The sequence below is a fragment of the Lagenorhynchus albirostris genome, chromosome 17 (genome assembly GCF_949774975.1).
Source record: "Lagenorhynchus albirostris chromosome 17, mLagAlb1.1, whole genome shotgun sequence".
NCBI classification, from domain to species: domain Eukaryota; kingdom Metazoa; phylum Chordata; class Mammalia; order Artiodactyla; family Delphinidae; genus Lagenorhynchus; species Lagenorhynchus albirostris.
The window spans coordinates 43,730,387-43,748,477 of record NC_083111.1 but is presented as its reverse complement, the minus strand read 5'-3'; the positions used below and the strand labels follow the sequence as shown (position 1 = coordinate 43,748,477).

The following is an 18,091-nucleotide window of genomic DNA, read 5'->3' as shown; positions in this document are numbered from 1 at the left end:
GAGCAGAGAGGTAAACTAACTGTTTTGCCAGAATGAGGCCTGACTGTTAATGAATGTTCAGGACAGGTAACAACAGAAACTCCAACACCTACAGTGCCTTGAGGCTGTAATAGATGAGTAAGAGATCATCTTACCCTTTAGCTCTACCTGTGATGATTATTTTGAATACAGAAACAAGGGTAAGTCATGCTTCTCTTGCCCCTTGTTCTTCCAGGCTCCATGGGTTCAAGAAAGCACAACGGGAAAGGAAACAAGAGGTAGGTGTGCACCCAGGTAACTACTAGAATTCCTTCTTCCTATCTCAGGTATCTGAAGCTGCATTTATGTTGCTTGGTTCAACTTTAATGTTTCCTGTATTTATTTCATACCCAAAAGTTCAGTACTCATTTTAAATCTCTTTCCCCCTCATTCTCTCACTTACCTATATTAAATCACAGAAGGACTCAAATATCCTTTACAAGATGGCTTCTGAAAATGACTTATTAAGTAAAACATCAAAATGTCATGTGACCCTTTGCAGTCTTACTATTAAATTTATGTATGTATTTTTAAAAAAATTAGTTTATTTATATATTTTTGGCCGCGCTGGGTCTTCGTTGCTGCACGTGGGCTTTCTCTAGTTGCGGTGAGCGGGGGCTACTCTTCATTGTGGTGCGCGGGCTTCTCATTGCAGTGGCTTCTCTTGTTGTGGAGCACAGGCTCTAGGTACGGGAGCTCTAGAGCATAGGCTCAGTAGTTGTGGCTCACGGGCTTAGCTGCTCTGCGGCATGTGGGATCTTCCCGGACTAGGGCTCGAACCCGTGTCCCCTGCATTGGCAGGCGGATTCTTAACCACTGTGCTATGAGGGAAGTCCTATGTATGTATTGAGACTGCATTCTTTTATGTCAAAATACTCTCAGGGAATTAAAAGCATCAAGTCCAAATAGGAAGTATGGTTAAGATTTTTAGTACCAGACTGTTACAAATTCTTTCTCTTAACAGTAATTCAGGTTCTTGTGTAAAGCTGTCTCATTAAATATGTAGCCTCCATAGAGGCAGAGATTTTTTTGTCTGCTTTGTTCTTTGATGTGTCCCCAGAACCGTAACTAGTGTGTGGCACTGTGGTAGGTTCTCAATACATTTTTTGAATGAGTATATAAACGAACCATGCAGAATTTCATGGTCATTCATATTTCTTATATTTCTATATAACTTACCAAATTAGAAATCAGACTTTTAAAGAGCTATGGTCTTTGTGTCACTGGTCTAGACCTTTTGTAAAATGGTCCCTTCTGACATATCAAAATTTTCCACAGAGGCACACAGTTCAAGATACTGTCAGCAAATTTTAAACAAATGCTACATTCTGAGAGGTCGGACCATAGTCGTTTTATATTATGTGCATGCTTTTGGGAAAGTGGAACCAGTCACATTTTCTGTAAGCCATCTATCCCTTGTATGCCTAGATATTTAAGAAAAAAATACAGTCTAGTGGTTCTCTCTAGTTTTGCATCTGATAGTTATGGGACTTGGGCCAACTTATTCAACTTCTCTAAACTCATTTATATAATGGGTTGTACCTTTCTTGTGGGGTTGTTGTAAGGGCAATTTGGTGTATTTAAAATGTTTAGCATGGGCCTCCATAAAATATTATTATTAATACAATTCTCAAGTCATCAAAATTTTATTCCTTACATATCAGAAAGTTACCTGGCTATTTTTTTTTTTTTTTTTTTTACGGTACGCGGGCCTCTCACTGTTGTTGTCTCTCCCGTTGCGGAGCACAGGCTCCGGACGCGCAGGCTCAGCGGCCATGGCTCGCGGGCCCAGCCGCTCCGCGGCATGTGGGATCTTCCCGGACCGGGGCACGAACCCACGTCCCCTGCATCGGCAGGCGGACTCTCAACCACTGCGCCACCAGGGAAGCCCTACCTGGCTATTTTTGATGAGCGCTTCAGCTGGATCACTAGTGCTTATGGTCTTCAAAGAAAAAGCTTTTTCCTGTTTTGGACGGACCTTAGAGGTATTCACTGGGAGCTCTTCTCTAATCTCTTTTTCTAATTCTTCTGTGTCCTACAGAGAAAAGTAGTGCATTAGATGATACAAATCACTCTTTTTTTTACTAATTAAAATCTATTTGGTTTATAGTACTACTGTCCAGAAGATATTCCAAGAAGATAATTTTATTTCAGAAACTGCCCAAATGGCTTAAAAGAGCATAAAAAAATAATTATTCAAAGAATTTTAACCATAGGTACATATGGAATATACGTTCATCATCCCTGCTTTCCTCAGGGATTTAAATCAACTGTGAATTAAAAAACAACACACTCACATCCCCAAATGGGAACCATTTAATTTACTAAACCAAACAAGTATTTTTTTCCTTTTATAAAAAGTACACGGGGAATTAGGTGCTACTTTAAGACTTTAGAAATAGCATTTCACTTAATGATTTCTTCAAGGAATGAAATATTTATACATAAGTGCATTTTCTAGATAAATTAAGCTTACATAGTAGAAAGGACACAGATAGGAATTTCAGTTTTGGCCATGCCACAACCTAGCTAAGTCAAGGACAAATGCTTACGTCAAGGACAAATCTTTGATTTCCCCAAACTGCAGTTTCCTCAACTGTAAAATAAAATTTGTGTAGATAATTTTTATGGTCTTTTTCAAGTTTGAACATTTCCATTCTTAGGTCTTCAAACTTTTTAAAAGACATTACATGCTTAGGTATGTGAAGTAAGTATGAATTAGAATATATTAAATAGGACTATCATTGTGAATGGTAAGGAAAAAAAAAATTCCAAAACGTAATCATTTATGCATAGGCTACTCTGTGCTATGTACTTTACACAGAACTTCACGGATATCTCATTTAATTCTCAAAACAATCTATGCAGTTAAGGAACTTGTGCAAAATACAACAAACAAACAAAAAACAACTCAGTAAATGGCAGAACTAAAATGTGAATACAGATCTGACTCTAAAACCTGTATACTTATTCACTATATTTAAAAAACAGATCAAACATTTTTTAAAAAGGAATATCAGAATACCAAAGGAACTTTCACAATTTAATGACCTTTGCCAATTAATCTGAAATTTAAGGAATACATCTACCCCACAAAATTTCTTTTAAAAGGAACTCACCTAATCTACAAGTCAGAAAAGCAGTATTAGTAAAGTCCATAGTATGAATCACAGAAATCCAGAAAAAGTTTGGCTAAATGGATTTCAGATAGTATTACTAAACAAAGTATGCCTATCAATAACACTTCTCATCAGCTAGTTCAGCTAACAAGAAAAGTACACCTACTGTATAGTTTTTGTTTTTATGCCCATTGATCTTAGTTATGTTAACCTTAATGCCCATCTATTATTACTGAGAAAAAACTAATACTGATAATGGAATGGTATCATTTATGAAGGGTTGTGCTCCCCACAACAAAAAAGAACTGAACACATACTTCTTTAAAAAGTCATGCTGAAACTTTTTCCAAATAGAATAAGTAGGAAAATTACTATGTAGCCTATCCTCTAGAAATTCTGGTTATCTCCTACATTTAAAGGAATGAAAACAATTAGCCACATGGTTGTAAGTAAGAAATAAGATTTTCATAAGTTGTAATGTAATAGTGATAATGCTTTCAAAAACAAATCCATGCATATTTCCAGTAATCTAGTACATTTGAAATTAAAGTCTTTGTTTTCATCTATATAATGATCTAAAAATACTTTCCCAGATAGGAAAAACCAAAGAAAAGAAAAGGAAAATGTAGGAGTGATATAAATAGAAAGTTTCTGTTAGAAGCCAAAAAATCAGGAAAGGATACCAAGTCGAACAGCCAGCAAACTCAAAGTCAAGGGAAAGACTCCACTTGTTATGCGCATGGTTCTTCTAAATGTGCTAAAATTCTAATTTGCTAAATTCCATTACTCAAAGAATTTCTGTATGTGTGAAATACTGTACCCCCTGTTCCATTTCATCATAATATAAACTAAAATGCATCTAATTTAGAATTTTAGTTATTTGCTTTTGGTTTATACCTTTGATATTTTCTTTAGAGCAATAACATTTTTATTACAGTATGACACATAAAATGTTTAAAACATTCTATGACTTTTCAAATGCTTCTCAAGTAAATTTGATGTCTCACATGGTGTCTTTATATCTCTACATTTTCTCAGCATCTGCAAATTATCTTTTCACAAGTCAGCAGTAGGTGCTTAATGAATGATGTCTGTTGTTTTATACTTTACCTGTGCAGGAGAGTTATCTTCACCTTGCTTCTTCTTTTTCTTTTTCTTCTTTTTAGATTTCCCTGTTGGAAGAGCTCCCTCTCCCTTTTCTTTATCTTCGTCTGAAACCTGATTTTAAAAGCAAAAATACTGAAGTGAACCAACTGGTGAAGTTTTCATTATTCAGAAAATTATTACGAAATAATTCATTAGGTGCAGTCTTTTTCTCCCAAATTCTAAATAAGAATTAGTAACAATAAAACTGATCTGAAATCACATACTCAAAAAATAACAAAAGTGCATGGAACTTCACTCTTCTATTACAATAAACCTCTTTTTCTTACATCTTTCATCACTCACTACATGATCAATTAGACAGCTGTGTAAACCTTGGTTTTTAAAAACTCGTTTCTTAGGTAATTCATTTTATTTAAACACAGAACTATTTGCATTAAAACTGAACTTGACCCTGTTAAGAGAATGACAAGCTACAGAGTAGGAGAAAATATTTGTAAACCACATATCCAACAAAGGACTTGTATCTAGATTATATAAAAAAACACTCAAAATTCAACAATAAACAAATAAACAATCCAATCAGAAAGTGTGCAAAAGATACAACAGATATTTCACAAAAGACATTAGAAATGTTCCGTATCTTGACCATGTCAATGCCAATGTCCTGGTTTTGACACTGTACTACACTTTTGCAAGATGTTACCATTGGGGGACACTGGGTAAAGGGTACAAGGGATTTTTCTGTATTATTTCTTACAAGTACATGTGACTCTGGGACTTCCCTGCTCGTCCAGTGGGTAAGACTCCGTGCTCCCAATGCAGGGGCCCTGAGTTCGATCCCTGGTCGGGGAACTAAATCCCACATGCAGGCCACAACTAAGAGGTAGCATGCCGCAACCAAGAAGCCTGCATGCGGCAACTCTGAGCCCGCATGCCTCAATGAAGACCCAGCGCAGCCAAAATAAATAAATAAATAAATAAAATATTTTAAAAAGTACATGTGACTCTATAATTACCTCAAAAGAAAAGGCTTAATTAAAAAAATTGAATTTGAGAAGGAATGTCATTGAAAATAATATTCTGCATGACAAGAATAGCAAATTAGAATTGTTAAATTAGTATGAATGATTATTTCTTCACACATACCATATAGCTGAGTTTTCTATGGAAAAGTGCTTTTAGATTATTCTGTACAGATGACAGCCAAGATTCTTAGACTCTACTTAACGGGAGAGATGATATAGCTAACTTGCTATTTCTCTGCTCAGCACCATAGTCATTAGGATGATTTTGGAGGTCTCATGAACCATCAAATAGTTTACAGAAATTACTAGCAGATGGAAAAACAAAACCAAACCAAATCCTGCACAAATCCTGCTAAACTTAGCTAAGAGACTTTCAGTCCAAGTTGGCTGCTAGTTGTGGAGAAATTTCCACAGAAGTTTTTACCATAGGCTCACAATGATTAAAATGTCATATGAAAAGATGCATCCTCTGAAGGATATTCAGGTCACAAGAACTCTGGTCAGTCTGCTTCTCAGCCAATTTATAATCCATCCATACTGTCTATGGCTGCTTTTGCACTAATGCATGGCCCTTTAAATAAAAGTTTGCTGACCCCTGCACTAAAATCTCTCCTATCATTAAAATACAAACGACCCCAACAAAACCCTTCATCATACTACAGTTTGCTATTATCCACTACTTCTCCTCCATCCATACCCAAACTTGCTTAAGAAAAAAAATCTTAAAAAAATTTTTTATTTGGCTGCACCAGGTTTTAGTTGCAGCATGAGGGATCTAGTTCCCTAAGCAGAGATTGAACCCGGGCCCCCTGCATACGGAGCACGGAGTCTTACCCACTGGACCACCAGGGAAGTCCCAAGAAAAAAATACCTTATTATTTTTTAACCATCATTTTACTCAACTTACTCCGACTCGCTAGTAGTCCAAGGTTTCTAATCAAACTGCTCTAAATTACCAGAGAACAAATGTCTCAGCCTCTGTGTCCCAGAACTCTCCTCCCTCAGTTTCCTTCATGGGTTAAAAGTTGGGAGTTCCCCAGATTTCTATGCTCATTACATTGCTCTTTTCAACTCTATAAAATTTTCTACACATTTCACTCACCCTCAAAGTTTTAACAACCATATACTAATTACTTCCAAATACAAATCTTTTCCCAAAGCTTTAACCTGTTGCGACCAACTTTTCTTAGGCATATCTACAAAATACCTTACATCTAACACATCCCAAACTGAACCAACCATCTTCCCCCAATTAACTAGCTTTTGCTTTCTCTGTTGGGAGCACCACTTTCACCATCCCAGTTACCTAAGCTACAATTCTGGAAGTCATTTTTTTTTGTTTTTTTTAAGAACAATTTTTTTTTAAAATTAATTATTTATTTATTTTTTGGCTGCACTGGGTCTTCATTGCTGTGCATGGCTTTCTCTAGTTGCGGTGAGCAGGGGCTACTCTTCATTGTGGTGCGCGGTCTTCTCTTTGTGGTGGCTTCTCTTGTTGTGGAGCATGGGCTCTAGGCGCACGGGCTCAGTGGTTGCAGTATGTGGGCTCTAGAGCGCGGGCTCTAGAGCGCAGGCTCAGTAGTTGTGGCAGATGGGCTTAGTTGCTCTGCGGCATGTGGGATCTTCCTGGACCAGGGCTCGAACCCATGTCTCCTGCATTGGCAGGCGGGAAATCCAAGGTTTTAAACGTGACATTCAAGGGCTTGTAGAACCTGGTTTCTGCTTCCCTTTCCAGTCTCATTTCTGATCACTCTTTGCTACACATTCTGCTTTAACCTCTGGGATGCCTTTGCTAAAACGCCGAAGTGCTTCCATAATACCTAACACATTATAACATTACTTTTATCTTCCAATGTGCCTGTCTCCCTCCTCTCCTCCCTAACTAGACTGTAGGCTCCTCGAAGGCAGTAATTGTGTCTTGTTTCTCTACTAGCACAATACCTGACCCATGGCAGATGCAATTAATGTCTGTTGAATAATAATGGCCCTAGTATCTTCAGAGCCTCTTTGACTTTTCACCCTTCTTTCTATAACCAACCAGTTGAAAAGTTCTATCAGTAGCTTAATGACTCTTGTAAATAACCACTTCCATTTATTTTTCAAACCTATCAACTTAGTTCATTATCTCCTCCTGATTCATGAAATCAAAATAGTATAAAATAGCCTCCCAAACCAGTCTTCTCATTTTTGCTATATCCAGCCTAATTTTTCCTTTTCAAAAAATTTATTTATTTAGGCTGTGCCAGGTCTTAGTTGTGGCACACAGGATCTTCGTTGCAGCACGCAGGATCTTTTTTAGTTGCGGCATGAGTGATCTTTTTATTTTTATTTATTTATTTGTTTGTTTGTTTGGCTGGCTGTGTTGGGTCTTAGTTGCGGCATGCGGGATCTTTGTTGCTGTGTGCGGGATCTTCGTTGTGGCACATGGGATCTTTTTTTAGTTGTGGCATGCAGGATCTTTAGTTGTGGCATTTGAACTCTTAGTTGCGGCATGTGGGATCTAGTTCCCTGACTAGGGATTGAACCTGGGCCCCTTGCATTGGGAGTGTGGAGTCTTAGCTACTGGACCACCAGGGAAGTCGCGGCATGCGGGATCTTTTAGTTGCAGCATGAGGGCTCTTAGCTGCAGCAAGCAAGCAGGATTCTAGTTCCCCAACCAGGGATCAAACCCCGGCCTCCGGCACTGGGAGCTTGGAGTCGTACCCACTGGACCACCAGGGAAGCTCCCAGCCTAATTTTTCTAACCCTAGCAATGATTAAGTTATCCCTAGTTTAAAAGCTGTCAGTAGGTTCTCATTACTTCTAGAATTCCATAAAAATGTGGCAAGGTATATATACCACTCATTTCATCTATTTATTCATTTACTGAATGTGAATCATGTTTTGTAGCTCTAGTTTATAGAGCTACAAAAATAAAAACTTCACGGTCCCTTTCTTTAAGGAATGAAGCCTAGAAAGGGAGACTGACGTACAAACAATTGATCCTACCACCAATTGATTCCACACGTGTATTATACCTCTCCACCAAACATGTTACTTTCCTGCCTTGGTCCCTTTTTCATAAGGTTCTCAGTCTTATCTTGCTATGCAGCTTTCCTTAATTTTTCATTGAGAACCAATCTACTCTTCTCTAAACACACTAAAAGTTGGTAGGCTGTTATAATAATTCTGATGAGGACAGGAATTGTGCGTCTTTTTTCTTATCAGTATATAATAGTGCTTTCCACATAGTAGAATCCTCAATAATTTGTGGAAAGAAGAAACAGTAATGGAGAGAAGGCATGTGGACATAAGATGACTGAAGCAAATATGATTAGAATGTCTCTCTGAAGCAACTCTACCCCTGGATATATTTGTAATACAGAATGTAACCCTTAATAATTCCAATACAGTTGGTTGCTTAGAGAAATAAACACCCACTAATCCCTTTACTCACTTTTTGATCATCAGGAATTGGTTCCTGGGACTTTTGAAGTGAAGCTCTTTCTTCATCTACCCAATTTCCCCACTCTTCTGCTGGCGCATTCCAATCAGAGCTGGGATCAGCAGAAGACATACCATCTAAAATTTAACAGTGTCAATTAGGTATCTGTCACTTCTGCCAAAAACTAAATGCAAAACCCCAAATTCCTTATGTTGAACTAAGCTGTAATTTTAAACTACTGCTCTTCTTCCTCCCAAGTACATTTTAAGGGCTAGGAAAAATACCCAATAACATGACGGTAAAAACCTTTACCCAACTTCTGCTGGGCACATTATATGACTAGATGGAATGTCTAAGAAACTCCAGAAAACTTATGAATTAACCATTTATTCCACTCTCGCTACTTCCTTTATTATCAAAGGAAGTTTATCCCCTGAATTTGCTTTCTTTTCACTGTTTATGTGTAACTTCATCTAGGACTTGGTCATTTTTTCTGATTTGTCCCCTCAGGGTGTAAAATGAGTCACTCTCTAACAGCAGTGCCGAAATCACGCTCTTCCCTCCTTGTGAACTGTTTAACATTAGGTTCTTCTTCAAATTCACCAAGTCATGCACAATAGTCAACCTCTTCTTTTTCTCCTCTTTTTAAAAAAATACTTTACCTTCTTATATTTTTTCAGATTATTCAATGCTACTTTTATCTTTCCAAAATATATGAGTCACTTTCAGGGCTTCTATCACCCTCTTCTCAAGAAAAAAAATTTTTTTTTTTTTGAAGAATAAATTTCTAATCTAGACTTCCAAATTCTTTCACGCTAGGAAGCACTGAATTTTTACCTCCTTTGGGAAGCTATCACTGGCTTATTCTAAAAGAGAAAAACAATCTTTGGCTTTACCCTGGTTAGATAAGTAGCTCTCAAAATTAATTCTTCCCTCCTCTCCCTGGACATCATACACATCCATATATACACCTATAATAACTACTTAATGTTAACATAACAGAACTTAGACTTTATTTCTAAATGGTTAACAAGTCATTCTAACATTGCTCGTTATTGAAAAAAAATCCAACCTTTCCCCAATTAATGCCAAATGCTACTTTTATGAAATATTAAATTCTTAAATATACACTTCAGTCCATTTCTGGAATTTCTGTTCATCTATTCCTGTCATACAAAATATAACTTGTAATATATTTTATTATCTAGAACAACAAATCTGCCTGCATTACTCTTATCTTCTTCACTATTCTTATTTTTCCACATGAATTCTATTATTTTTGTTTAGAGGGGAGGTATTATTATATGACCTCATGAAGACTTAAAAAAAATCTATGTTTTGGATAAATATATTGTGATCTGGGAAAATGCTCATAGAATAAAAATCACAGACAAAACTGCCTGTGCAACATGATCCCAAATTTATAAGAAGAAGAGACAAAAGAAAAGAATACATTAATAATAGATACATCTTAACAACGGAGTTACAGGAATTTCATCTTATTAAGTACTTACTAAATACTAGAACTTGAGCTAGACAGATAACAGAGGTACAAAAATGAGTATGAAATAATCCCTCCCCACATGGAGCTCGCAGTCTGTCTACTCAGGGATGAAGATAAGTAAGTACAACAATTAAGTACAGAGTGACAGATTCTGTCATGGGAAGTGCGAAAAGGGAGAAGAGGGGCTAAACCAGTAGAGGATGGGGAGAGACTGAAAACATCATAAGCAAGAATTTATGGTCCAGTAGAGGAAAAACATGGAGTGATTACAAGTGTGAAATGTGTTACAAAAAAGGAAGTTCCTTCCTATATTTCTAAATTTACTACCATGAGCAGGTATCCAGAGCCAGTATTACACAGTAACAGCATAGAGGTTAAGAGCATGGACCTCAGAATCAAACAGACCTATATCTGAATATTGCTCTACCATTTAATTACTATGTGATTTTGGTCAAATGTCTCAATCTTAATTGGCTATGTACCAACTTCATAGGATTGTTGAAAGGATTATATTAGATACATGTAAAGCAGTTCATAGCAATGCAGTAAGTGCTCAATAAATGGTACCTACTGCTTTTAATATATCACTGATGACATTAACGATAGAAAGACAGTTTCTAAGCTATCAGGCATATACAATTAAGAATTTATTTCTCCCAATCCTGATAAATCTCTCAATAAGATACACTTGGTTATGTTTTAATGCAGAAGTCATTTTTATAAGTAAATATGTATGTAGTATGTGACCTCCGTACTAGTAGTATGGGACTTCCCTGGTGGTCCAGTGGGTAAGACTGTGCTCCCAATGCAGGGAGCCCAGGTTCGATCCTTGGTCGGGGAACTAGATCCCGCATGCATGCCGCGACTAAGAGTTCACATGCCACAACTAAGAAGTCCACATCCTGCAATTAAAGATCCCGCATGCCACAAGGAAGATCCCGAGTGCTGCAACTAAGACCCAGCACAGACAAAAAAAAAAAAAAAAGTATCTAGTAGATGTCTGGAACCAATTGCTCATCTTACACCAAGCATTCATTAAAAATATTATTAGGAGATTTGAATGCCAAAGCTGTCAACTGTTTTGCTTAAACCTCACAAATAAGAAACCGAGATTTGGAAAATTGCTGTCCATAAGCCAGGTCACTAAGGGATTCCTGTCGGAAAAAAAACTTTATTTTGTCAAAAAAAAAAAAAAGTTTAAGGAAGTGAATGGGCACTATTTAACATATAAACTCTTTTCTTAATAAATACGGTGGTGGTGGGGGGTGAGGGATAAAAATCTAGTAAAGTACTCGGTAAAATTATCTTTTTTTGTAAAAGGCTTAGACAGCCATAAAGTTTGAGGAGTAACTGTAGTCTATGTTTCAACTTCTATCAGAACATTAATAGAAGCATAAATCTCTACAGGCTTTATAAAGCTTTATTGTGATTTTTCCACGTTTATTGATTTCAGGTTGGTTTTTATATAATTTTTAAATTAACTGGGATCAAATAAAACTACTCCCCCCCACCCTCCCACCGCCCCTCACCACTGACCTGTGGGATTTTAGTTCCCCAACCAGGGATCTAACTGGGGCCCTCGGCAGTGAAAGTGCAGAGTCCTAACCAGGGAATTCCCCAAATAAAACTACTTTAAAACAACAGATCAATCAACTAAGCCTAAAAATTGTCATCAGGAGACAACGCATAATTCTTAAGGTTCATGGGCCTAATGAACCTTAGTTTATTAGCACCAAGTATACATATACTTGGTGCTAATAATCTTAGTTTCCTTGAAACTATGTAGTACAGTTTCATTCATAGCATAGTTCCCTCCATTTATAGAGTAATTTCTCATTTCTTAAAATTCTCCCATTAGTTTGCCAAAGTCTTTCCAAAGAGCTTTATATTAGCTGTCTTTTCAAAATGGTAAGGAATTTGTCTCTCTATTGAATTTGCTTGTGAAATAATGTTTTAGGTTTAAGCATCCCGTAGCTATTTTCCTTTTTATCTCAGTAAGAAAATGGTTGTCAGCTGTTTCTGGTCAGAACTTAATTCAGCATTAACTTTAATAAAATAAAACAAATATGTTAGAAAGAATTTCTCTAGTGTTTAAACAGACAATTTACAAATTAACCCCACTGAGTAGACTAATTAGAAGAATAGACTAGAAGAATATCATCAATAGCATCACAGCACTTACTGAATATTTACAATGTATCAGGCAGTGTTCTAAGGGCTTTATAAGTATTATGTCACTTAATCCTCTCAACAAGTCTGTGAGGGAAGAAATATTATATTTACAGATGATGAAACTGAAGCACAGAAAAACAATGAAGCTAAGATTCGAACCCAGGTAGTCTGTCCTCAAAGCCCATGCTCTCAACCCATTCACTATGCTGCCGTTAATTCTTTCACTCTGGTGTGCCAACAAAAACAAAATTCTATTCAACATCTGACTTTTTACAGGGGTTATGACGATATTGTTCCTTTATGATCAAGATAATTGAATGATTAACATCTGTCTTTAAAAAACATTACCTTCTGTACTTTAGCATCTTTAACTTTATTAAAAAATTTTTTTTGGTCTCAATGCGTGGCATTCGGGATCTTAGTTCCCCAACCAGGGATCAAACCTGTGCCCCCTCCAGTGGGAGCGCAGAGTCTTACCCACTGGACTGCCAGGGAAGTTCCAGCATCTTAACTTTATATTCAAGTGCTTGGGTAAATTCAATGCCTTTCTGCTAGATAATGATGTTTATGCCTCAAACCAGAGGGTCAATATATTAATCGTATCACATTGTTAAATGTAAAGATAGTATATATATACTTTGTGGATTAGTAATCTCAAATACTTCATGCATTCTATAAATTTAGAAGGAATAACTAAATTCACTGAGTACCAAAATTAGCGACATTAAAGAAGATAACACAAAAAATAAAATTCACAGAGAAAATGAGGTTAAAGAGTAACTTTGGACTGAAAAGACTGCCAATACAGCATAACAAACAAAAAAGGCGGTCTGATACTTATTACTTAAGTACAGAGTCCCATGGATATGTTTATTTCAGTCTCTTATTTATCAGCCAATTGTGTTTTTCATTATCACAAGAATAAAAAGATAAAAGTAGAGCTATTCTTTCCAAGCAGGGAAGCCTAGAGCCCTGTTTGCTCCATTTTCCTCAGCTTCAACCCACAGCTGCCCAAGACAACTCAGTGCTATTTTCTTACAATCACTCCTCAATTCTATTTTGCACATAGCAGATCATTCTTCCCGAAGTACAGACTGTTTCCTCCCCCGCCCCCCACAAAACAGTGCTTCACATCCTTGTAATACTTTGTATTTATCTGATACTTTATAATTTTCAAAGAGCTTTCATGTTCACTCCCTCATTAAAACCTCATAACACTCTATGGAAGTAGATATGAAAGATTATTTGCTCTGTTTCACAGGTCAATTAATCTAGATTCCAAGATAAGTGACAAAGTCCAAGACATATGAGGTACTATGTTTTAAAGTCAGGACTAGAACTAGGATCTACCTTCTAAACTAGTACTCTGACCCTTGGCTCCCTAATACTTAGCCAGCAATTCAAGGCTTTTCACAATATGGTCCTTCCTAATATACCTTTCCAATCTCACCTCCCTCAACTGTGCTTCAACGAATCTAACAGAGACTAGTCTAAGACTAATCTTTGGATTGTGTTGCAAGCATACCTTCATGATTACAATCATCATCGAGGTTGTACCATGCAGTGGTTAAGAACATGAACTCTGGGGGCCAGACTACCAAAGTTTGATACTAGCTCTTCCACTTAACTGTGTGGCTGGGGAAAATTAGATAACTTTTCTTTACCTCAGTTTCTTCAACTGGAAAGTGTGGGAAAAAAAAATACCTACCTCACAGAATTGTACTAAACAAGCTAATAATATGCATAAGACTTAAACCATCTAGATCAGTGCCTGGCACAGTCAGGTGTTTGATTTTATTATCATTAGTACTATTGAACACCTGTGTATAAAAAACTGCACTAGGTACTGAGGATAAGGAAAGTCCTGTTTCCAGAGGGTTTTAAATTCTAACATTTAAGGTTGTGGGGAAAAAGAAAATCTGTTTTTTTTTTTTTTTTAAAATGAAGATAGTATGAACTTTCTGAACATAAAAACCATATTCTTCCTTTTCCCTTCCTCTTTTTTTGTGACTCTTGCCTTTAACTTTCCTATGCTTCTACTGGAAATTAGACTAAGAAAATGGTTTTCTACCAATATAAAAACGTGCATACCTCATGAATTCAAAGCCATTCCTGTATATTCTATTTACTCTATTATATTAAAACTAGGAAAAGAAATAGAACATTCATTTAAAGCAATTTAAAAACTAGACAAACTACAGAGCAATTATAAGAAAACTTCATGTTTAAATATTGCCTCAATCATGAAAAGTGAATTTAGTTTTAATTCTACAGGTATTCAATAGTCACTTTACAAGTAGTACACATTTGGTATTAAACTATATTACTATGACCTAAAAGGTGAAAAATTAGGATTAAAATTAAAACATAAAGCATGAATTAGGGTGTTAGAAAGAAAATTCTGAAAACAAAAACAAAAATAAACTGATAATTTTTAAAAGGACATACTTAACCCAGACCATTCATCATCGATATATGGTTGATTACGGCTAACATCCCACTGATAATCAGAAGTGGTAGACTGAGAAACTGGCTCAGCAGTAGACCCTTAAATGAAAACGAATGCAATAAAATTAAAAATGGAATTTTCTAATGATGTTTCATAACAATAGTTCTATACTTTGCACACGAAGACTTAATTATTTTTTATTTCTCCTAAAAGGAAAACTGCAGACATCAGAAAAAGAGTTAAGATAAAGAAAAGCAGAATTGAGGGTAATTTTAGATTAAGCACGATAATCACTGGATTGAATTCACTGATCAGAAATATATTTTTTCCCTAGTACCAATCCCTTAGGTTTTGTCTTTTATAATATATACTTCAAACCAGGTATCTACAAATTTCAAGAAGTCAAAGAAAAATTGTTTTATTTTTCTTCTTCATGAAAAATAATAAAGCATAAAAGAAATACTGGAAATTTCAGGGTATGCCTATATCCTTAGAACCCTGAAGGACACAACTAGAAAATGTCTGAGCTTGCTAGAACCTTCTGCCTAAGAAAAAATAAAAGAAATAGTTGACTATCTAGAGAGGTAAGGCAGAAAGAAGCCAAAGAGAATAAGACAGTTGTGCTGGTGGTTTAGAGACCAAGGTAAGTTCAAGTGCACTTAAAAGCAAGAGAATATTATCTTCTAAATTTTTTCTGTTTTTACTTTTTTAGGAGGTGGGGAATAGGTGGGGTGAGTGGGGTCACACAGTCCTTTAGCAATATGATGAAAGCTGTGGTTGGACTACTGTCCAGGACTTACACAAAGTTTTGCATATAAATTAAAGGATGCCAGGTCAAAAATCCTTGGCTCTATAGCCATAAATTCGTTTTAGAATAGAAATGTAAAGCAGTGGTTTTCCATCAGGGATTTATATACCCCAGACCTTCTGAATCAGAATTTGCACATGTTTTGGAGTCCTTCTTAGGTGACTGTGATATTCACTTTGCATTCAGAGCCACTGATAAAGGGTTAAGAAGAATACCTGTTAGTATAAAAGACACTTCCCCTCACAAAAGTCCTTACTCACTTATAAATTTTCACTTGGTTATAGATGATCTTACTAGCCTTCCACTAATATGCTTGAAATATACTCAAAACAGTTATATATTTTAAATATAAATTTTGACAAATGGAGTAACCCTATAAAATTCATATATAAATAGCACATTAGCTGCTTAGAAAGACTACAGTAACACTGTTGCTATTTCTTTAGCAGCTTTCTCTGAATATATGAATAGAATAGCATCTGTGTTGTACAAAGTCACCAAATGAAGGAAGAAATTAACTTGTACCTCTGGAACTAAAATGTAGCCTATGAGACCAAGGGTTGGCAAACTACAACTCATAGGCCAGATCTAACCATCCCTTTTTTGTATGGCCCATGAACCAAGAACAGTTTTTATATTTTTAAATGGTTGAAAAAAAAATCAAAAGAACAATATTTCAGAACCAGACACACTCATTTGGTTTATGTATTGCCTCTAGCTGCTTTACTGCTACAATGGCAGAATTAAGTAGTTGCAACAGAAGACGGTATGGCCCACAAAGCCTAAAATATTTGCTATTGGGCCCTTTACAGAAGAAGTTTGCTGACCTCTATTCTAGACTAGGTGACTCCAGACACTGTGGAACTACAAGATTAGTACTGGGTCCATGAATTCTAACGTGAACTAAACATTACAAAACTAAATGTGTCCCATGTTTATGTAGTATTTGTTAAGTATATATAGCATCTATATTATTAATAAAAGGCATATCCATGTAAGTAATGCTGAATTATAGTAGTTTAGTAGTAATAATGAATTTTCTAACTCAACAGATACTCAGAGGGTCCACATAACCCGAAAGCTATAAACTCATGATGAATAAGGGCAGATAGAAATAAAATGCCAAACTGCAAGTAGAATTATGGTAGGGGTAAACTAGTAACAGAAGAGTGTCATGACCTTGAAGGGAAGGCCTTCTATTTGCATTCGTCTGTGTGCCAACACACTTTCAGTTAAGTTAGGCCACAAAATCTTCTGATCTCCACCACAGAAAGGAACTAAGCCACCTGCAGGTAAGAATTTAGGTCTTTCTTTATTAAGGCCTCTGCTACTTTATACTGTATATCTATAATTTATGTGGATAGCAGTACTTGACTCTGATTATTTTTTTCAAATAGCAAGTGCTAAAATTAAACAGAAAATTTTTTTGTTAACTAAATGAAAGACTGTTTTCACATACCAGAAACAGCAGAGTTAAGTGTGAGAGATGCAAAAGAAGCAGAATTCTGTTCAGAGGTATTCATTCCCCTATCCACACTAGACCAAGCAGCTGTTAAAATAAAGAACGTCACTTGGAACCTTCAATTTGCAATGAAACTTGAAAGATACGTACAGATTTATAACTATGATAATAATATTTAAAGATACCCTTAGAAATCAGAACCACCTAATATGGCAATAGCTACCATTTATTGAATGTCTATTATGTACTGGGCTCTTTACACCAACTACTTCTAATCCTTAGGGCAGCCCTGCTAGGCAAAGTTTCAGAACAGTTAAGTGACCTGCTGACAGAAAACACCCGAGCCATGACTGGAACTTAAACCTACTTTCCAAGCCCATGTTCTTTCTCTGCTACAGCAAGCTACACGATCATCTACCACAATTAAGCTACTAGTTTGGATCAGGCACTGAAACTTGGTACTTCACACTCATTATAGCCAATCCTTACAACTACTTGAATATGGGATTCACACAGGTTAAATAACTAGCCTAATATCCATAAAAGCTTGTATGTGGAAAAATAGGGATTCATCCCAAATAGGTCTGTCTGAACTAGGAACAAGCTCATTCCACTACACCATGATATCTTCTCAACATTTTAAAGCAATTGCCTACTTATGTATGAGTATTTTAAGGAACATATATACATCCATGAGACAAGTCACATCTGTCTCTTCTCAGCAACTCACTGCAAACCTCATTTAATATAGTTCCCTTTCAATTTCAATAAAGGTCCTAGTCCATCTAAGCAGGAACTCTAATCTGCTGCTTAAGTTTGTCTACAGCAACATTAAGCAAGTACTACCAACTAATTTATGTACTAATTATGAAAATGCTACATAGGTTTTGTAAGTAAATTGCAAATATCTCAAAAGGTCATTGTTCTTAAGATTACTTGATAAAATTTGACCATTTCTTTTATTAAGTGTGAAAGGATGCTTTATTAGCATAGAAATTTATGC

General features: G+C 36.1%; 1 protein-coding gene across 12 annotated transcripts in view; it reads right to left on the bottom strand.

The window, feature by feature from the left end:
* MTDH (metadherin) overlaps positions 1-18,091 on the bottom strand; it is a 55,093-nt gene that overhangs the window by 4,580 nt on the left and 32,422 nt on the right. For 5 of the 12 annotated variants that reach the window (XM_060128231.1, XM_060128232.1, XM_060128233.1 and 2 more), the window contains 5 exons: positions 17,086-17,175; positions 14,818-14,916; positions 8,706-8,830; positions 4,248-4,355; positions 1,913-2,053 (listed from right to left, as the gene is read on the bottom strand). In XM_060128231.1, coding sequence (XP_059984214.1) covers positions 1,913-2,053; positions 4,248-4,355; positions 8,706-8,830; positions 14,818-14,916; positions 17,086-17,175 — 563 coding nt within the window. Of the gene's footprint in view, positions 1-1,690; positions 2,054-2,570; positions 2,615-4,247; positions 4,356-8,705; positions 8,831-14,817; positions 14,917-17,085; positions 17,176-18,091 lie in introns of those variants that run through there. The other 7 variants (XM_060128234.1, XM_060128236.1, XM_060128237.1 and 4 more) reach the window with 5 other exon arrangements.